This window comes from Actinia tenebrosa, unplaced genomic scaffold (assembly GCF_029948245.1).
Source record: "Actinia tenebrosa isolate PJP-AT-01 unplaced genomic scaffold, QUT_ActTen_1.0 PGA_scaffold3__52_contigs__length_22856419, whole genome shotgun sequence".
Taxonomy (NCBI): domain Eukaryota; kingdom Metazoa; phylum Cnidaria; class Anthozoa; order Actiniaria; family Actiniidae; genus Actinia; species Actinia tenebrosa.
The window spans coordinates 10,582,547-10,604,874 of record NW_028292580.1 but is presented as its reverse complement, the minus strand read 5'-3'; the positions used below and the strand labels follow the sequence as shown (position 1 = coordinate 10,604,874).

Below are 22,328 nucleotides of genomic sequence, written 5' to 3'. Positions count from 1 at the left end.
GCACTTATCAATCACTTTGAATCACTTCGAATCACTCCGAACTCCTCGGGCTTTAGGCAGCGATTGATTGTAAACTCTTCGAGGTTATAGAGATTCTGTACCCAGTCCTGCCAAATGCGTTCGTCGTCTTCTGATAAAGGATCGTCCCACGTCAGTTTCTTTTGACACAACTCTTAAAGACTTTGCAGTAAGGATGGCTGGACTGACAAATCCCAACGGATCGTACACAGAGCTGACTAAAGAGAGCAGGCCTCGAGAGCACTTCCGGGTTATCACTTCCCATTAGAAGTCCTACCTCAAGATTCTCTTTAAGTGGTTCCAGCGAGATATGTCTTCTTCTGTCGCCATGTCTGCCGTAGATACTGGGAGATACTTGACAGAAAATACGCTTGGGAGGAATCAAACATTTTCTTCTTTCAAATCGCTTATTTCTAGGCTGGTGAGTTTAGACTTCAATAGGCCTTTTGCAATAGATTGACACATTTTTTCCTTTATAAGATACTTTCGATTTCAAGATACGAAGCAATTTAAAGTTTGTTTGCCATCCAGCAGAGGCTTCCCCAAGGGACCTTTAGCTGAATTCTTCGATTGCAAACACGTGGCTAAAAATCATGACGTCATTGGCTTCGGCCATTTTGGTGGTTGAAATATGGCGTCTAGTGTAAGCTCACGAGGCAATCCTATAAAGTTTTCGGAATATTACGATTCTATTGTTGGACATGTCAAGGATAGATACAGGGAAAAAGTGCAAAACATTGGATTTGATCCGTATTCTTTAAAAAATGGTGATTTCAGCGAAGATTGTGCAAAAATTCCTAGCATCGTATACCCAGATATCGTGAACTACTTGGTTCTCCAAACATCTTGGGCTTTAATTTCTTCGTATCTGGCTGGGTCGGCACTCTCTTGATGAAAGAGGAACATCCAAGCAAAACACTTGTTTTTGCAAGGGTGCGTCATGAATATCTTGTACAGTATTTATGCACCTATCAATGTTAAGCACCCAGGGGGGAGGCCAGGCTAGAGGGTGGGATTAGCTCAACACTTATTGCCCCCCATAGGGGCATTTACCACATAATTCTGTCGCCAGGGTGGGAAATGTGGCCACATTTTGAGACCGTATGACCCCTAAATTTGTCCCAAGGTAGGGATTTTTAGATCGATGTTTAGACGGTGCCTACTAATTGAAAATCAAATATTTTTTAAATGGCTATGTGTATGGCGCGTTTTTCTTGTCAAAATTCAAGTTCGACATTCGTTATTCAAGTTCGACATTCGTTATTCAAGTTCGACATTCGTTTTTGAAGTTCGACATTCGTTATTCAAGTTCGACATTCAAGTTCGACATTCGTTTTTCAAGTTCGACATTCGTTTTTCAAGTTCGACATTCGTTATTCAAGTTCGACATTCAAGTTCGACATTCGTTTTTCAAGTTCGACATTCGTTATTCAAGTTCGACATTCGTTTTTCAAGTTCGACATTTTTAGAGATTGGGACCTAGTGAAAGGGCTCAATTGCGAGGGACTGGACACCACAGAGACGACTTTACATGTGCTGCAGAAAGTGAATAGTGAAAATGTCTCTAGAAAGATGTCGAAGCCTTCTGAAAGAAGTTGAGGCGGAACTTTCCAAATCTTTCCCAGGTAATACAGAGACAACAGCAGCTGGAGCTCCTTCAACAGAGAATTCTACAAGTACTGTCCCTTCTTCTAGCAGTGGATCAAACATTGCGGCATCATTGACCGAATCAACAGGTCTACATCAAGAACACAGAAGATTGTTTGGTTTTCGCCCTCAAGGGAACAGTCGACACCGTCCATACAACAACAACAGAAATGGGTTTTCTAACAACAAAACGTCCAAGCCAAAAAAAAGAGCAACATTTACTAGGAACTTTATGTGCTTGTCGCACATGGAGGATACCGTCCCACCATCCCCATCCCAACAATCGGCGCTTAAAAGAGCTGGTCTGGGGGAAAAGAAAATCACGTTAAACCTTGACGATGGGCCTTTTGAAGTAGATAAAACACTGAAAGAGGCATACCCGCAACTCTTTAAGTCAGGTGGTTACGTGCTTTTGAGGATTGTCGAGCGTGGGGTGAGAGTGCTATCTGTTATTAATGGCCCTTACAGCTGCTAACAACTAAAGGATGTAATTGGACAGGGAAAAATCTTTATAAGACCTCTACAGAGAGACCTGAGCATGAATCCACTACCAACTAATGATAATTATAAGGTAAGCATATTGTATTTGCTCATATTAAAATTTTTGAGTTAGATATTTATTTTGAACTAGCTAGGCTTCAAATAACCAGTGAGATTATAAAGAAAACGTGAATTTGTTCATTTCGTCCTGACCATCTCAGAGCTTTGCAGAGAAGCTGCATGCCTAAAAACCAAATAAACAAACAAACATCCAAACAATAACTGAAAAGGAAAAATATAGAGAAAAATCTTGAAAAAGCAGAGGTAGTTTTATAAAATTTACATATGAGACAAATATTGTCATTTCCATGTACAGTGCTATGTTTTCAACAGTTATGATGCCTCACACAGAGATGCCTATTTTTTAAGGTTGAAGATTTGCAGGAAAAATGCTTAAATTGTCAACAAATGTTCTTCCTGGCAGAGTTGTCAGAACACATAGAGCAGTGTTGGTAAGTTTCCAAGTTGTAAAAATATGTGCTGTGTGGCTGAATAGAGAATGCATGGCTTACATGTAACTTATATATTAGCTTCAACTTGATAAGGGGCATCCAAGGGGGGAAAGGGGGAGGGGTGGTTCAAATCACAAAGGTAGTAATGGTCATATTTTGCAAAATTTATAGTAATGAAACCAGTGACACAGCAACAAACCCTGCTTCTACAGAAGCAAGTAATTCTACTCCAACAGCTACAAAAGCAAGTACCACAGTAACAAACACTACTATAGCTACTACTACAACAGCTGTTAACTCTGCTACTATAGAAGACAAAAACCACAAGGCAGAACTAGGTAAGGCTGACAAACACATTATTGCTTTATCAACATTTCCTAATACTTTTGGGTATCATTAACTTAGTGTTATTTTTATGATTTATTTAAAGATGACTATTTTGTCCAAAAATATGGCCAAGGAGTTGAGTCTGATGTAAAGTGTCCAAAGTGTGGGTGTGAAGTAGAAATTCACTCGGCAGGCACTTATACAAGTGAATCAGGGTCTCTGCGAATCTATGCTGATGAGGAAGAGTTTGAATGTACTAGCTCCCAGTGTCTGTACAGTGAAAAAAGAAACAAAACTTTGGGTAAGTTCAACAATCTAATTCAATCTGTACAAAAAAAGTCAAGCCATCATGCATTCCAGTATTTTTGACCATGCGTCCCCCTTTTAGTTACCTCGATCACCTCTCATTTTTAAAAATATGTTGCACTTAGATGAGCGATTCTAATGATGGCCATTTCATCATTGTTAATTCTACAATGCACATGCAGTCAAAAAAAGGGTTTTGCATAATAATTGTAATTATTTTAAATTTAAACCATTATAAAATTAATTAGCTTCTACAAAACGTGCTATTTTTATCAAACTACCACAATATAATACTAAACATGAATATGTAGATGATATGACTGGTAAAAATGTGCATTGATCATTTAATGACAATGTTTTGATTTGTACTTCAAGAGGTGCCTGCATAGATCTTAAGATATCAATAACTTTTAAAGATCTTGTTTATGATTACTGTGGAAGAAATTACTCACTGAAAAAATGAAAATCACTACAAAGTTTCACATTTAAGTTAGCTAGTGTAACAATGGGATTTGTGATCCACCTTGTTTAATTTCACTAATAACTGATTCAATGACATTTTAATATTGTAAATATTTTGTACTTTTAATTTTCATTCCATATTTACCATTCATATTTACATATATTTTGCATATCTTGTCACTTCATTCACCCAGTGTCTAATAATGATTAAAGTTACCATTATTTTTTACTTGATCAATTAAGATAAAATGCAGATTGCCTCGGGATTCTGGTTTGGAGGGACATATCCCTGTAAATGCTAATACAGGATATGTGCTGCTCAATAGGTATGTTTTTTAGGCTCAAAATAATCCTAATTCTCTGCTTTACAGAAAGTGTATCAACACCCTTAGAAGATGATGACGAGGCTTCAGGAGCTCCAAGAGTAGACCCTGACATTTCTGATGCTGTTAACCAAACATTGAATTATGCCCACAACCATAAAATCACCAATGGGGTGGAAGTGCTTAGATACTTCCAGAGCATAATGGTCACTGGAAGACCTTTAAATGTAGTGGACCTGGCCCAAGCAACGGAAGGGCCCACCAATTACATTCTAGTGGACAGATACAATCTTGTGCAAACTGCCTTTGAGGAAATCAAAGAAATGGGGAACTTAAGGCAGACATTGGAAGTGCAGTTTTATGGAGAGGTTATTAATTGAAATTGTTTCTAAAATAAATTAATCGACATAATTTTGTGTCAAGAAACACTCAAAAACTCTAGCATTGAACTAATTGCATTATTAATAAATCCATTCATTTTTTTCTAGGAAGCTGAAGACATTGGAGGACCAAGAAGAGAGTTTTTTCGATTAATAGTTCGTGATATTTTTAACATCTACTTTGAGAATGGCTTGAAGCCCCATATGGCAAGTGATTACCAGTTGATTGGTGTCATCTTTGGTAAGTCTTTCAGAACACATGGGGTATGTTCCACCTTATTGTTGATGCTATTAAATTGTTCAAGTTAACCATCCAAACCAATGACATTATGTTTTGTCTCTTTGAGGCTGGAGCCACAAAAACCCCACCCCTCAGCAAAATAATTAGTCTGTCAATCAGTGTAAATAAGAAAAATTTATCAGTGTATTAGAATCACAAACATGACAATGTGTTCTCATGATTGGTGCAAGCATGTTGCATAATGCAAGGCACTACAACTTTTGTCTGTGGTGGTCGTGTCATAGCAATGCAAGTGACAGTACTGTTGTCTGACACTTCAAAAATGAAAAAAAAAATTGCATTATCATTTATCTTTCAATTGTCAGGTTTGAGCTTGGTTCAAGGTGGCAAAGTCCCCAAGTTCAAGGAAGATATATTTGAGTCAGTTTTCAACTTAAGTGTGGATGACCCATGCCTAAATCTATTACGCTTAGGGTTAAAAAAAACTGGCATATTCCAGGTAAATGTGCTTAAACTTTTTTGAGGCCAGTTTTAATGTCAATTTTCCCCAAACACACAAACACATTTAATGGTCAAGCCTCCTTTTTAAAGTTGTCCAGTTTTCCAGTCCTACCTCTTTTTTAAAGTGTTTTTAATATTTTGTACAGCTTGCTATAAATATTGATGCATTTAAAGACTTGTCCAGAGAGGGACCCAAAGCTACTATGACCATAAGGATTCTGAATGGTTTTTTAAAACCCGTCTTCAGTGAAGCAGGTTGCAATGCAAGGAAAAGCGAATGCTTGGTTTACAGGGCTTTCCAGAAGTACCTCAGGGAAGTTGCAAGTAGGTGGTGTTCTGGTTATTTTTGGGTTGGAGCTAGAAATTAATTCATGTGGCTTTTTCAATTATACACCATAGCAAAGGGCATTTTGACTTGATGTCTCAGTATAAATCAAGCAATATTCAAAAATAATTACTATTGTTTTCATTCTGCATTATGCCAACTAATGCTGAACAACTTGCATCATATTATAAATAATAATGCTATAGGTTTATTAGACTGAGAGCTTACACTTACACTAACACATACTAATTGCTAACTGTTATTTATGAAGCGTATTTCAATATGTCATATAGAAAGTGAGTTATGTAAATGCATTTTTATTATCACTATTTAATAGATAATCACGTGGACACAAAGCATTCATGGGTATAATGCACCCTTAACCTCCTGCATTCTACCCATGAATGCTGTGTGCCTCAGTGATTATCTATTAAATATTGAATGGATTATGAGACATCCCTGACTGCAGCCTATTTAAACACAGGCTATGGATATAAATACTTGAACATATTATACATTGCAAAAGTTTTTCAGGATTATTGTCCCTTGTGAGGAAAAAAAAATGATATTCACATTCTTCTGGCTCATCAGATGCTTCAGAGAAATGAAATTACAGTTGATGGTTCCCCAAAATTAACATCGAACGATAATCACAGTGCATTATTTTGTTTTAACTTCTTGATTATTTTTATGTATAGGTGGTAGGCGAACTGGTTTAGATTTAGAAAGTGTGTTACAGTTTGTGACAGGAAGTAATGAAGAACCTATACTTGGTTTTTCCATTGATCCATCGTTAACCTTTCATGAGGTTACTGGTAGTTTCCTTCCAACAGCAAATACCTGTTCGAACACCTTAAGTCTCCCAAGACCGACAAGAGAACATGAACTTCCAGAAGAAAACATATTATTTGAATTGTACGATATGGCTTTTACAAGTTCCTATTTTGGTAACAAATAGATGAGAGTAACGGAAGTGTTGCCTGATGCACTCATCCAGATCTATCAGATTGTTTCAAATTTCTTCTAATTGCTTTGAAGCTTTAATTATAGTTTCATTATTGCTATCCCTTTAGATGTTACTTGTTCATACCAATATAACACTTAGATAATCAGGATGAAGTTGCATAAAGCAATTAATTGCTGGTCACTTATTAAAAAAACAGCATTTAATGATTTGAATGTAACACATTTGGCTGGTTAAAAATTCATCTGTGTTTTCAGCCTTTATCATATAGAATACCATAAGCTTGGGTACATATATTTTTTTATTGTAATTGCAGTTGTGTTTTTTGCCAAATTATTACCCATCCAATAATTGGAAATTAATTTCAAATCAATTTTGATTAATTACTTATTTGGTAAACTTGTCAATGAATAGTAATTTTGGCATCATTCTAGTTCTTCAAATTAACTGCTGTAATCTACTCTCTAATTTTACTCTAGCAATTAGTAAATAAGTTTAAAAAAAGTTATATTGACATAATATGGTTTTAGTTTAATGGTTTGATGAAAAATGAAATGTACTTTATGATGCATTTGATGTATTTAAACAATCAGATACAAAAGAAAGTGTTTTCATGTACAAGTCAATACCATATGAATCACTTGTATCAAGTGGATTTACAAGAACTTTAAGCCTTCCATAATCAGCCTCTTGTAAAGGACAGTTAACAAGAGGAATTTCAATGATATCACCATCTTCATCTGGACCACTTCATTCACTGCATGGTAATGGGCCATCCCAGTCAATCCCATAATTATTACAGTTACCCTATAACACAATTGGTTGAATAAAAAGTTAATGTTTAACATCAGTAGTGAATGCATCCCAGCAATAATAATACCTTTAATATGGCCCTTATTACATTAATATGTCATAGAGGTGTAAGGAAAAGAAGAGCTAAGGGTGAATATGGATGATAATCCAGCCCCACGTAGTTCCTCCCTAGATCCTCCTAAGTGTCCAGCTGCTGGCAACCAGTGCTGGTCATAGCAGGACTACCATCATATGTTATACCATCACTATAGTATCAAACTAAACTTTCAAAATATTATCATTATATTCAATGTGTGACATGGCTCCTTACTTGTAGCAAATTTATCTAAAGCAAATTTCTGTTCGATATAAACCTGCACTAGTGTGTAATTTTTCTCATCCCATAATAAATCCAATACCATTGTTCTAAATTTCACATTAACTTAACAGTTTTGTTTTTTATGTGTGCAAATATCAGGGGCAGATCCACGAATCACTGAAAGGGGGGGGGGGGGGGGTGAACAAACTGAACAAAAAAAAATATTGTACTTTCTCTCTACTTAAATTTACTCTGCACTTCTTTTCTTTTGTTTTACTTAGCAAAAGGGGGGCCCCCTGCCCCCTTCAATCCTCCCCTAAATCTGTCCCTGAATATATGTGATCATTATCATTATTACTAGTTCTGTTATACCTCCATGTCTCCAAATGTTTCCTTGGCCACAGTTAAGCTGGAGTTTGCAATACTATTCATACCCAACATCCACAGCTGCATTGGTGTGCGATGACCAGCTGATGAGATCTTGTGATGGTTCCAGCCAGAAACAAAAGTTTGTAAAGTCCTGTTATATCTTTCAATGTATATGTAGTGTAAGCAGAAAATATGGCTATCATCATTGGGATTGAGCACTTGACAGGCCTCCATATGATAGAACAGGTTGTAGAAAACGAATGTAACTTGGTAATACATGTCTCTCCAAAGCCTCTCTATCCTCTGATTGTGTACACTTTTTCCTGTGATCATACTTGCTCTTCCTGGGCCTCGTGCAGGGTGTGAAAGCATAAACATCGACACCTCCACATTCTCGCCACCCATGTCACTCCTCACCCTTGATGGTAGACCAAAAAAAGTGATAGCTTCTTTGAATAAACCAAGAACTGTTTCTGATCTATTGTTGTTTGAACATTTTAAATGGACAATAGATCTAGAGAATCCATCAATCCCCCCATGAACTACCAAGAAGTATCCAGCGATACCTTGACGATAAAAATGCAAAAGTAAACATCTTAAAAGATGAAGAGTTTAAGCTTTCCAGACAAGCCTTGATGTCCAGACGACGAGAATTAAGAAAAGAGGGCAAAGGAAACAAGCCAAATGCTACTGCTCCTCTGACAAGCAAAGATATTGATGCTATTTTTAATGAAAACGAGTTTGGAGTCCATGATCCAGAGATCCTTTCCCGTACTATGTGGTTCTTGATTATTTTGCATTTTGGTCATAGAGCACGACACGAAGCGAGACAGCTGAAGTTTGGAGACGTACTTTTGAAGAAAGATGAAATAAATGGCGAAGAGTATGTAGAGTGGTTCCAAGAAAGAGAAACTAAAACCAGACACGGCGATGAAAATGAACACCAGAGAGCTTTCCGACCAAGAGCTTATGAGAGCGGCGACAAGAAATGTCCTGTGGCCTGCTATAAGCAGTTTGTTTACAGGCGTCCCGAAGAAGCCAAAAGTCCAGAAAGTCCGTTTTTTCTTGCTATAAATCATAGAAGGATGCCAAATGATCAAGTTTGGTTCCTAAACAGACCGATGGGAAAGAACAAGATTGGTGAATTCCTGTCTCAAGCAACAAAAGATTTGAAGTTCACGAAGTCAAAAGCCGGTAAAATTACCAACCATTCCCTACGTAAAACTGGTATCACAACACTCCTGGATGCTGGTGTTCCACACAACATTGTCGCTCAACTGAGTGGCCATAAGAGCCTTAAAAGCCTCGACAGTTATGCGGTTGCCTCTGAGAGGCAACAACGAAACATGTCGAAGATACTGAGTGATGTTGAGAACGTCAAGCACGAAGCCAGCAGCAAGCAATCATGTCTCCCAGCGCAACCGACTACAAGTTCAACTGCCGCTGCAGGTTCTTTTTTGGGGGGAGCAAACATTGGAGTATTGAACATTCAGAATCTTGTTCTTTCAGGCCATGAAGAAAGCTCTAGTTCGTGTCTGGTCAAACCCAAGAAACGTCGTTTTATGATCGAGTCAGATGAAGAAGACTAAAAGTCTAAAAACGTTGAAATTTGTCCATGAAAACACTTAAGAGTTGACATAGACATTCTTGAGTTCTCAAGCTGCTATTTTTTCCCGACTTTTGACCAAATAGCTATTTGCGAAGTGTATTAAAACAACTTAAAACTTTCAATGTATTAAAAATAATTTTACTTCTTGAAATGTGCCTCGTGTTTACAGTGACTGTTAAATGGCTTCTTTTCAATCAAATAAAAAGGAATTCTCCTATTGGTTCTCGTTTACGCGCGCTGTATTTATCAAGTTTAGCAAGATCTTTCAGCCTTTTTTACGATAAAAATTGGGTCATATGATAAAATGCTTATTGACTGAGTTGGGTCGGGCCGGACGGGAAAATATTTGGCTCTTGGTCATTTGTACGGACCTCGCTGCGCTCGGTCCGTACGACATGACCTCGAGCCAAATATTTTCCCGTCCGGCCCTCCCACTCAGTCAATAAGTACATAGTCCTTCTGCATAATGAAGAAATTATTAACAATTTGTTTAATTATTTCTGGTATTTTATTTTTCTCTTCTTAGCGAACTAAAAAGCTATAAATACTGTATACATTTTCTTCTTCTTTACATTGATTTGACATTATTAATTTATACCGAGAAAAATCATTTTAAGCACACTTATCAATGTACTCCTTTATTTTTTGCGGGATTTTTTTTTGATTTAGTCACTTTTGCTTTTTTTTCGTGATTCTTAGCTCCAAAGACATTCGTGAGTCCTTCAAGTTCACCTCGAATATAGATTAGCTTCAGGTGTTTGTAGCTAAGCCCTGACCCAGCAATTCTTCGTGCCATCTGCAATGAGAGGACCCTCTGTACAACTCATGGTTGTAGAGATGGAAGATTTAAAGATACTCTATTATGATGCTCTAGAGATTGGCAGACATACAGTTCTTGACAAATCACCATTTCATAATATGACAATAATTAAGAAATGAAGCCTAATTTAGTTAGCAGTGCCTTATGACTTTTCAATCTACTTTTAATAACTCATTGCATTTTTGTATCATGTTAAATTTTATAAAATGAACTTTTTTAAAAATACTATGCTTCAATGCAATTTACCCAAATTAGAAGTTTCCAGGTCAAACACAATTATGGTTGATGCTTGTATGGTATCCATTCTTAGCGGAGTTTAATTTGGAGCAAACACTGGATTTGGGATATTTGTCAAATCATCTAATTGATCTTTGGTGCTAAATTGAACTCCGCTTTTATATGTAGGACCCTCCAGAACTTCGGACTCCTTTGTATTCATACTTCTTTGTTTTCTTCTAACGATTCTATTTTTCTTGTACTGCTTGGTACTTTCTCTGTGCTTCCTCATGCTATATTGTCTATCTCTTTCTGAATTAAAATTCATCGTAATTCTTCCTGGAGATAAGTTGTTTGCTTCATTCAGCTGAAATAGTTATGTATTGTCAGAGCATATGTTATCAAAACTCCTGTAGTAAAACTATAGAGGCTGCCTGTAATGAGCAACTACTTAATTGCTTCCTATATTCCATCGAAGCAAAATCCGGCTCAAACCAAGTTGAATATAAAATATATTACATCATGGCTGTTTAGTAATAGTTTTTTTGACTATTTCAGATTTAAAAAAAAATGGTCTATCTTCATGAAATATTACTAATTCAAAAATACCAGCTAGCACATAAGCTATTGTTATCAACTATCGTTCTTTATGTTATTTATCATTGATAATAATCCCAATGTCTTAACTAAAGCAAATATTAATCTTAATTGTAATTAAATTTACCTGACTGATCACTCCATAGCCATTGTTTTTTGTAGCAACAGCTAATCCCACTCTGGTTGCCAGACTCTCTGAACCACTGAAGTGGATTCGATTTGGGGCTACGACAGTAATGCTGTTGTTAACTCCTTCATTGCTTTGAGTAGAACCTAAGGGGGCAAGTTTGTCTGCATAACCAGCAAAGATATCAAAAACCTAAAGAAAAATACACAACTTCGTATATTAATTTTTATTTGGTAGAATATTTAGCTTTTTTTGTATTGGCACCAAGTTCCACATGAACTGTGATCTCCAAATGCATGTTGTGGAATCACCTTACAGCCATGTGCTATACCTTGAGGGTTGCCTTTATTTTGAGTCAGAACATACCCAAAACATTTTGTGAGGTATTCTGTTACGGTTTTGCTCAAGGACTTATGCTTAGCTCCAATTTTCAACAGATGACTATGCAGTGCCTTTTTGGCATGACCAATATCACACCATATGCTAATGTTTGGATCGACTTCCTTATGAACATGGGCTATGGTTGTAGTGTCTCCATCCATGATTATATTTCCTATAATGGTGACATATAAATAACAAACATTAATTCCAACATGTATAGTATAAGTAAATGACCAGTTTTTAAGGATCAACAATTCATGATTTAATTCCTACACATTACCTAAATTGTATGTTATGTTCTTTGTTTCACCTTGAGTGTTGACTTGCAGTTCGCCTGCCAATTTCTTACTTAGCTCTACCTGGGGAAAACCAAAGGAGGCAGTTGCACGCAGTGCTTACCAGAATGAAATGGAAATTGTACATGACAATTTCACAGTGTCAGATAGTGGCCTCTACATAAATCTAAAATGGCCCTTCCTTGGAGCATCACCATCGTAGATAAAACAACAGGGAATCATGTTTCTTATGCATAATAGGTGGAGCTTCCAATCCCCCTCTCTCTCTCGAGACCCTTAGCAGAAATCTCGACAACGTCTAAATAAGTTATCCAGAATTGGGAGAGTTTTCCGTTCTTTTTCCTCAGAAAATCCATATGCTTCCTAGCCAGCGTAGCGGCTCTCGGGGGACTGGGGAGGGAAAGGGGAGGGGAAAAAGGAAAGTGAGAGCCTGCAATGATGACCCTACATTCCTCATATTTTACGTTCATAATATGAACGTAAGATTCCCATTGACTTAGGGCCTGTCAATCAAATTGGTTCTATTGTTTCACGAAAATTCTTAACATTTCGATCATTCCTTCACTCAATCGTGACTTGACAACAACGAGCACAACCTTATTATCATTGTAGTTTGTCAATTTTTGTGTACAGTTATTTCTTAATGACTTTCGAAAGTGTTATTTCGCAAGTTTGCGAGAAGCTGGGATAAGTAGTACTAAAGGAAGAACAGAAGTTGGCGGTGGAGACGTTGCTCGACCGTTGAGATGTAATGGCGGTTTTGGGTCCGTGTAACACTCCACAAAGAGCTTTTCAATTTAGTTGGCGTGAATTGGACATATGAAATTTGCCTGATTTTTGAACTTTTCATTTTTTACGATCATGTCAAAATTCGAATATTATCTCATCAATGTCAATTTTCAATTTTCGAATTCAAAAATTAAAAATCAAAATATATATTTGAAATGACTTTTCGATATTTTGATTTTGTCCTCTGAAAACGAACTTTGCAAAAATATCCTGTAGACAGGGGGGGGTGAAGATTAGGCGGACTGAGGGTAGGTGGGTCCACTAACAACAACAACAATAAAAAACAATAATAATAAAACAATAATAAAAAACATAGAGGGAGGGGAGGCACCAAGAACCCACCTACTGACCGGACTTTTACGGCACGAGGTTTCTAGTTCGTAATCGTATCATCCCGGCTTCGACTATACTACCTAGGCCACTTTGGAAGACTAGTATGGAGCGTGAGAACGCGATAACCTCATTGGCTAATGGTGTTATCAGTTCATCTCCGTCTAGCTTTACTGTTATCTGATTGGTGATTTTTGTTGCAAGTGGCGCTGCCATAAGTTTAGTAGACTAACGCAATCGAAAAATAATTCTTCAGTCTCTCATTCTTGTGCAAGTTGGTTGGAAAGATGTCGGGTGCAAAATTCACATTTCTTTTTAAGGAAAGGCATATGCTTATTAGCGACAGTGATGTAAACAGAACGCGTTTGTCGAGTCTTTTTAAGGTAACTACTTTTGTCCTACTTACATGTAATTTTGTAACTACTTTTGTATGTTGATACTTATCACATAACAATATCTTACTACATCGTAATCACCTCGTATTCCCATTTAGATCGTACCAGAGACTATTTATGTAATGGATGACGACGATAACGTATTCTTTCCTTATGAGAACGGGGGTTTTGACACAGCGCGAATGAACCAATTCGCAGTCTTTAAAGTGGATGGAGATTCAATGCAAGCACCTGTTGATAATCCTCAGTGCAGACCGACTTCAAGCACCAGGTGGGTAGTCATATGTCTTATACTTATCTGCAACCTTTGATATAGCAGCTATATGCAAATGTTTTCTGTATCTATTTAGTTTCGTGAATGCAATCGAGGTCGAAAATATCAGCCGCATGCTAGATATTTTTAAAATTTGCAAGTCTGTACGTTTACTTTTTATACTAATACCCGAGTAGTCTGGAAATAAACAGACTGTTAGGATTTTGAAGATTTACATGAGTACGAGTTACGATCACATTGAGTATATATTTTCCTCGAAATTTTATCGCACATTTTAAAACATTTGGAACATTCCCTTGTGGAAAAGCTGTTGGACGTGTGAAATATCAAGACATCGGAAAACACAGACATTTTCAAGGGCGGCACGTGCCAGTGACCTTGTTTTACCGATCAGCCACACTGACATCTCCTTGGCATTACTACTTCATTCTTATTTACCTAAAACATGTGAGTTTTACGAGAACTAGTTAACTTGGCAGCTTTAAGATTCCTAGACCGCTTATCTGAGAATAAATGTCCAATGATTTCGTTTTTACGTCACTGATCGGCGACGCCTTTGTTGTAGATTTCAGAATTATTGTCGACTACGGCAGCGATTTTGCACAGAAATACTGTACTCAAACATTTCACCCAAAACCAGTGCACAGAAAGAAGAGGAAAGAGACCGGGCAAACGTTCGTACTCTTAGCACCGAAATGTTATTCAATTCATTCGGAATTCCTGTGTTGATGACGGGTAAATGGTACAGCTTCAAATCCCAACCCGTGGCCCCACCCCTCTGGTTCGTGACCGATAACTCGATAGCGCTACAATGACGTCTGCCCGATCTGTAGTAGCTTAGCGTTGGGTTCGCTCGAGGACTCGATAATGCATTGTCTAAGTGTTTTTGGTGAAGACGTTGATGTTCATTCATATTAAAGCTAGTAAAAACAGACTAATTCGTAAATTAATTTACAAAGTGTATTTTAATTCACTTTCTTTTTCAGTGCCTATGTTACCTTCCCACGACCAACCCAAAATCGGCACATACCGGCGCCCCTACGTCAAAAAAATGAAAAAAAGAATCATGAAATAAGAAAGGCAATTTTGCTAGCAGACTTTGATGATGCATTAAAGCCATTTGTTACTGGAACAGTGCATATCCAAATCGACGACAAGTCGGCAAACCCCGAGGCGATTGCTAATTTAGTAAAAGAATACAACAATACTAGTGAAGATTATACTATTTGCGACGCAAATGGTTTTGAAATCGTCTCAAGTCCAGGCACAACAGGTAATTATTAAATATATATAATTTCAATGTTTTAGTGCTTCTCAATCACACGCGCGATAGTCTTAATAGAAAACTTTCTACGATTTCGCGCCTCTAAAAACAAGAAGCGCCGTAAAAAGCGTCCCAATTTTTTAAATAGCCCTTGCTGAACAATTTAAACTTATCTCTTTTCTGCATAGGTATTGACTTCTGGAAAATACCATCAAAGAAGTTTTTGGCTGTGCCTGCGGCACGCTATTTCAGCGTGTCTAAAGAAAGAGAAGCGCCTCGTTACGGAAAAAAGAGAAAGAGGTAATTTATTTGAAGAAATAACACGAGTTATTAGAAGGGTGCAGGGGCCGTGCAAAGGGAGGGGCTGGGGGGTCTATGGTCCCCAGTTTTTCCTTTTTTCCATACTAGTCTCGTATATTTTGCAATCTTAGCCCTCCCCCCCCCCTTCCCACTTTTTCCAATATTTTTCATTCTTTGCCCCACCCCATCCCCGACACACGAACACACATTTTAGGGTGCCCTGGGGTGTGGTTTAAGTTAAACTTGATTAAAACAACAAAATATAAGTGAATTTAGATATATAATTTTAAGTCGTCTCTCTGATTTATTTTAACAACTAGGTCTTCCACTTTAACAAGTGAAGAAATGGAAGAGACCGTACAGAATGTTCTTGAAGCAACAACAGGAGTTGATGAGAAGTGCAAAGATCTAATGACCTCCATATCGAAGACAAACAGTTTGATAGAAGCAAAGTTTTTGGATTTTGAATTTCATTTCGATGAAGGAGTGAAAGAAAGTCAGAGTAGTATTCAGAAAGATCTCTGTGATATTAAGTCATTGTTATCTAATGATACAAATAGGGATCAGAGTGATCTATTGCAGTCACTAAAAACAACGCTAACATGTAAAATATGCCAGAGAATCTCAAAGAAGGAAATTGCGTTCGCACAATGCTGTGGGCAAATAGTCGGTTGCTCTGAATGCATGAATAGGTGGTTTGAGGAGGAGGACACTTGTCCCCTTTGTAGAAATGCCGAAGGGGTTAGCAAAGTGATCCCTTTCCGCGGGCTCGATGAAATAATTGAGAAAATGCAGTGACCAGGTTGCATGAGAGTGATCTAAAAGTTGCGTTAATGTTATAGTACATACAAACGTATGTGAATATACGAATCACAGAATACTATAAACTAGCATACTGTTACATTATGCAATAAGAAATAACAACCAGTTGGATATTTTCAAGTTGCGTTAAGAGTGACGTCAATAAAATGCAAAATAGATTCTTCAAAAAAATCTTCACGGTGATTAGCGATAGCGTGCGCACCTGTTGCGTATGAATTATAGCGCAAAAAGAATTGTTGGTCACGAGCATATTTAGCGTTGCAATCCCCGTGGAGTGGGTCGATACCAAAGGAAGATCCTTCATTGATTTGACCTCCCTTTTGTCTGTATTCCTCTACTACTTCAGCTGCAGATGGTACTTGACTGGGCAACAGTGAGAGGCAACGGAAATTATCTCGAAAACGGATTTCAGGAACCCCTTTACTTAATATGAAAAACAAAACTTAATTTAGAAATTTTAAAGTGCCGGTGCAATTAAGAAAAACTTTATCCCTTATCAAGTGAAACAAATATCTGATTACCTGGTATTGTCCTCGTGTTCCAGGCGTCAATGGCATTTTGTACTGAAATTCTGCACGTTGCTAATAGAAATTCAGAAATGCAATACTTAATGTATTCGTCCTCCATGTCTGTCATGTCTCTATTTTTCATGGCGACGAGTACCCTTTTTATGGGGTAGGTGCTCCTGTGATTGATTTCGACCCATAGTCTCTCTGCAGTATGATTCTGAAAAAATATGAAGCCCATTATCGCGTTGGCACAGGAGAGTAGTTGCTATTCACCGCGGGTTTTTTTTGGGGGGGGGGGGGGGGGGAGGTGTGGTTTTTTTGTTTTTGTTTTCTATTTTTTTCCGAGAAATTATCCCTCACTTTTCTTACCTACCTGTTTTGATTGCGTCTGGAGAAATGGTTGCCTCGTAGTGTTTGTTCTAAGATCACTTAATTTATTCTGTTGATACAACACGAGGTAGAATTCTCGACCACAGTCTACCCTAACTTGATCCCACAGACCATACTGTAAACATGCTGATCTGAGTTTAGAAAAACAGACATGAGGTGATGGAATATCAAAATCAGAAAATTCTGGATATCAGTTTTTTTCTGCGCTCTCTTTTTATATTTTCTTCTCGCATAACTAGCCACGCTGGATATATTAAAATTCAAGCAAAAATACCAATGCGATAACATATCAAAATTGCCTTCAAACTCCAAAAGATCTGTTATCAATACAGTGATACACTTTTTCGTATATACATGAAGTACTATGTGAAAAAGGCCTGACAATCAACTGAATGATTGAAAAGGCTCCAAGACAAATTCCTTTTAAAATGTTTATCTAACATTTATAGTCTTTACCTACGGTAGCCGAGAACGGACATAAAAAAGTCAAAATCAAAAATATTACAAAGTGAGTTTGTCTTTTAAATCAATTTCCTACTTTTGACATTTTTGATTTTGACTTTTTTTATGTCCGCTCTTGGCCACCGTACTTTACCTGTAAACACTATCATAAATAGTCATGTTGTTTTTTATTGGCATGGAGCAAGCTCCAACAATCTTCCCACTGTACCCATCAGCAGCCAAAACATGTGTTAATCCAAACATAACCAGTTTCTCGTTTTGGTCCATGTGAAGTTTGTGTCCTGCATACTCTGCGAAGTAGGGTAGTGGATTTCTAAGTCGTTCTGTTCCATTTCGTCTTTGTGCCTGATAAACAGGTGCTACTCTAGTTAACGCCCCACGTGCGGCTCTTTCGCCGATTCGAAAACCTCTACTTCTAAGAAGTCCTGTAAACATTCGCCTTCCATACGTTGGACCAACCTTAACGAGGTAAATTAAGTCCTTTTAAGTATAGCAGAGAGGTCACACATCCTATCCAATAAGTTACTTAATGCTATACTTACTTCCTGAATAAGTTCTCTCGCAATGGTATCAATGCAAGTTCGGGAAATCCTACCGTAGTCGTGCCGATGAATGTCTCTCAAAGAACAGAAGACTTGTAGATTCCTTTCAGAATGTCCTCGTTGTAATCCATAATTCTCGGTTAAAAACACTCCAACTTCACGAAGCGTATATCCAAAATCTTCTATAAGCTGTTTGATTTCGTGTTCATAAGGATCTAAAACACTTCTGTTTGAAGCCATGTCGTTCAAATCAACACAAGTAACAATACTTCAATCTCGCGCCTTTTTTTACAAAGTGGAAGCCGGGATGATACGATTACGAACTAGAAACCTCGTGCCGTAAAAGTCCGGTCAGTAGGTGGGTTCTTGGTGCCTCCCCTCCCTCTATGTTTTTTATTATTGTTTTATTATTATTGTTTTTTATTGTTGTTGTTGTTAGTGGACCCACCTACCCTCAGTCCGCCTAATCTTCACCCCCCCCTGTCTACAGGATATTTTTGCAAAGTTCGTTTTCAGAGGACAAAATCAAAATATCGAAAAGTCATTTCAAATATATATTTTGATTTTTAATTTTTGAATTCGAAAATTGAAAATTGACATTGATGAGATAATGTTCGAATTTTGACATGATCGTAAAAAATGAAAAGTTCAAAAATCAGGCAAATTTCATATGTCCAATTCACGCCAACTAAATTGAAAAGCTCTTTGTGGAGTGTTACACGGACCGTTTTGCCCACGAGCTTTGGTAAAAGGCTTATATTTTGCTTGTTTGTCGAAGCCATGGAGATACTTCAACGTCGCGTTTCCGTATTTATTGATTGTCCGCTGGTGGGGATAGAGCAGGACCAAATTTTAGAAGCCGAATCACTTGGCATTTGTTGCTCGTTAAAGAAATTGAAAATGGCGGCTGACACGTTCTGTCCAAAGCTGATATTTGCAAGTGCCGAGGAACTCCAAAATCCAGAATTCAGAAAATTATTAAAGTGTATATGACACGAAAAAATTTTAATGTTAAGAATGTGTAGTTTATTGGCATTAATAAGAATATCACGGTTAAATTTGTTCCAAAAACGTATTTCTCTAGAAATTCAAAAAATTTTAGCACGAGTTGTGACGTCATTTTGTTTACAAGTCTCCAGATTTAGTTGCAAATACATGAAATATGTTTGAATATAGAATCTTAATTTCAAGTAGTACACTTTTCAGTTTCCCAACATTGGAAGAGTACTACGTAAGCTATCAAATGAAGCTGACTAAAATATGTCTTTTGTTGTTAATTTATATGAATTACAATTTATATTTAGTACATTACTACTGAATCTAGAGTACGTGTCAACAAAATGACGTCACAAATTGGGATTAACTTTCGCAAATATCTCAAGAAATAAGCTTTTGAAACAAATTTTGTTACGATATATTTATTATTACTAAGAAACTATACATTTTAAATGATGGAATGTTTTCGTGTCATATACACTTTAAAGAACCCAAACTCAGTCTAAATAAATCTTTAGAGCTTATCGTGGTAGACGATTCCCACACCACAGAAACTTGGAGAGGCGCAAGGTAGCTTACAATACCGTATCTCAATTCTAAGGTGTGTTTTACATTGTCTTCGCGTAGTATTTGTCAGATATATCTTGAATTGCTTTTCTTTATTCTGTGGTAACACAGGGAGATCAAAGGAAGAGAAGCCAAAGTTTTCAGAGCAGCTTATGGAGACTTGTCTTTGTTGAGATCTTTATGTAGGCAAGGTTTGTAATTCTTTTGTAATTTATTTTTAGTTTATTCTATGACTATACTACTAGCACATTACCGATTTACTATCACAGCAACTTTAGTATTTATGAAAAACTCAAAGAGTCTAGATCTTAATTTAAAAGTATTATTTATATTATTTGTTTAGGACCTTTATTGAGAAGAATTATCTTTATTTTATACCATATGTTACGTTTAGTGTTTATATTTTTAGGCTATTAGTGTCTCAAGCGTTTATTTGCATTAATACCTAACCTATCCTTTCTTGTTCGTATTTCGTTTCCGGTGTAATATGATCCTTTAGCGTCCCCTGTCTTCACGTGTTTTTCTAGTAGTCTTAAGTCTTAACATTGTTCTGTATTCTGTGGAGTTTTTACGCCCGAAAGATGTAAGTTTTTACCTCAGAATTTTATTATGTTTGTACTTTATCCTGCCCAAGTGATTCCTATTCCTCATCTCATTATTGTAATCGTTTATTGTAGTTTTCACCGTGTATTGTCTAATAAAAACATTTCAAGACCATGCACTGGTTGAACACTAGCGTTTTCTTGCTGTGGAGTGCGACAGCCTTGGAACCGCGACAGTGAAAAATCTTGTGGCAATATTCAGGACGGAGTATCATCCTTCAGAAGTCACGAAAGGAGCTAAACCACGCTTGGAACCAAACGGAGCGAACCCTCAGCCAAGCCAACTGAATTTCCGTGACTCTGTCGGACCCAGCACGCCGAAAGTCTTCCAAGTTAGCCGAGTCCAGGAGTCGTATCCTCTTTGAATGAACACTTTCAGACTTTCTTTTCTACGTAACTAGAGTTTGATTTTAATTCTGTCGGAGAATCTGTAGTAGGAGATCCCTCGATCGTTCTAGTATTGGGCTCCCTGTGGTACACGGAGCCTACGGAGATATAGTACAGCGGTCGCTCGGATGGAGACTGACGGAAAACGCCAACGCGTTCTCTCCCAAAAGGCACTCCAAACTGAAATTGAAAAGAAACGTAAAGAGCTAGATGGAGCAACGGAGACGTTACGAATCGCTGTTGAAAACGGGATAGAAAAACAAGAAGAGAACAAATTGCAGGTACTTCAAAAGTCGACTGAAAAATACAAGGAAATACTGCTCCAGCTAGGAGAGCTATACCAGCAGGATCGATTGGGAGAGTATAAAGAAGAAGCGAAGTTACTTCGCGAGTACAGCCGCTTGGAAGGTGCGCAAAAAGTGATAGCCCAGACAAAAGATAACGGCGATGACAGAGCCTCCCAACGAACGCAAAGGCCTCACTCCACAGCCTCGAGGTCATCGCGCCGGTCATTGGCGACAAGCACGGCGAGGAGGCAAGCCCTAGCCGATGCGGCCGCCACAACGAAACAAGCGGAGTTCGACAAGCTTATGGCACAGAAAGAACAAGCTCGTCGTATGCAAGAAGCGGAAGAGCAGAGAAAGAAAGAACAAGAACAAGCGAAACACGAACTCGAAATGGCCTTGCTAGCTGCGGAACGAGCCCAAGCTATTGCGAACGCCAGACTAGAAGCCATCGACAAGTGCATTCAGGAAGAACTAGAGCAAGATCTAGGAGAAGAGGATTTGGACAATGATGGTCCTAAGATCCCTGAACCGTGCCTGGATCCACGTCTGGATCCGGAAGAACGTGTGGAACGATGGTTGAGTCTCAATCGGTACCAACCAACCGTAGCAGAAGGAACGTACCACCAGAAAAAAGAGACTTACGAAAAACGACATCCTCTGACGTCATCGACACCAAAGCCGGAGAACACCATCGGGCTACTGGAAACCTTCACCGCCACGAACCAGCGCCTCGTATCTGGACTGTCAAAACAGAGCCTACCAAAGTGCCACCCCGACGTTTTCGGAGGGGAAGTCACCCTTTTCCACCCCTGGAAAAAGGCGTTCAAAGCAATGCTATGTGACGCTGAAGTTACGCCAGCACAAGAGATGAGCTATCTCAGAAACTTCACCAAGGGAGAAGTCCAAACCGTAGTGGATAACTTCCGACGAAGACACCACTCAGACCTGTCAGTCGTTCTCCGAGATCTCTGGGAGGAGTTAGAAAGGCGCTTCGGTAACACAGCTGCAATTACCAACGCGCTGCTCGAACGTCTTACGCAAAAGGCCAAGTTCGCCGAAAAGGATCTACAAGGACTACAAACCTTTGCAGACCTATGTGGAGATGTTGATAGCCAGATAGAATACTTACCAGGTTTGTCCTGCTTGAATTACCCAAACGTGATGCATCCAGTCGTCGAGAGGCTTCCCAACTTCACGAGATCACAATGGGAGAAAGAAATCGTCGCCTACGCGACCGAGAACAAAGACGCATATCCTAATTTCCACGTGTTTGCCTCCATGGTCCAACGACAGGCCAGACAAAAAAAACCATCCTAACGTCCAAGCGAGTGGAGTACAAGTACAGTCCCATGCTCTAACAGAAAGGCCTGCAAGAAGAGTTCCAAGGGACGAACCTGCGA

At 38.1% G+C, this 22,328-nt stretch overlaps 3 protein-coding genes and 1 pseudogene across 3 annotated transcripts; 1 reads left to right on the top strand and 3 right to left on the bottom strand.

The window, feature by feature from the left end:
• Nucleotides 1-2,158: 2,158 nt before the first annotated feature.
• LOC148908522 (putative E3 ubiquitin-protein ligase HECTD2) lies at nt 2,159-6,795 on the top strand. Its single transcript, XM_089034744.1, has 9 exons — nt 2,159-2,236; nt 2,575-2,657; nt 2,829-2,995; nt 3,088-3,285; nt 4,124-4,443; nt 4,564-4,696; nt 5,062-5,195; nt 5,344-5,521; nt 6,221-6,795. Exons 1-9 carry the CDS (start codon nt 2,204-2,206, stop codon nt 6,478-6,480), a joined length of 1,506 nt encoding a protein of 501 aa, XP_088890870.1. The 5' UTR covers nt 2,159-2,203; the 3' UTR covers nt 6,481-6,795.
• Nucleotides 6,796-7,204: 409 nt separating this feature from the next.
• LOC148908521 (uncharacterized) lies at nt 7,205-8,454 on the bottom strand. Its single transcript, XM_089035627.1, has 2 exons — nt 7,970-8,454; nt 7,205-7,293 (listed from the first exon to the last, which is right to left on the bottom strand). Exons 1-2 carry the CDS (start codon nt 8,369-8,371, stop codon nt 7,237-7,239), a joined length of 459 nt encoding a protein of 152 aa, XP_088891753.1. The 5' UTR covers nt 8,372-8,454; the 3' UTR covers nt 7,205-7,236.
• Nucleotides 8,455-10,627: 2,173 nt separating this feature from the next.
• Nucleotides 10,628-13,347, bottom strand: LOC116289324 (uncharacterized; annotated as a pseudogene).
• A 3,325-nt stretch (nt 13,348-16,672) lies between these two features.
• Nucleotides 16,673-18,329, bottom strand: LOC116289323 (uncharacterized). The gene is made up of 4 exons (XM_089035910.1): nt 18,090-18,329; nt 17,681-18,006; nt 17,069-17,216; nt 16,673-16,912 (listed from the first exon to the last, which is right to left on the bottom strand). The coding sequence occupies exons 1-4, from the start codon at nt 18,327-18,329 to the stop codon at nt 16,673-16,675; spliced, it is 954 nt and encodes a 317-aa protein (XP_088892036.1).
• Nucleotides 18,330-22,328: the final 3,999 nt, after the last annotated feature.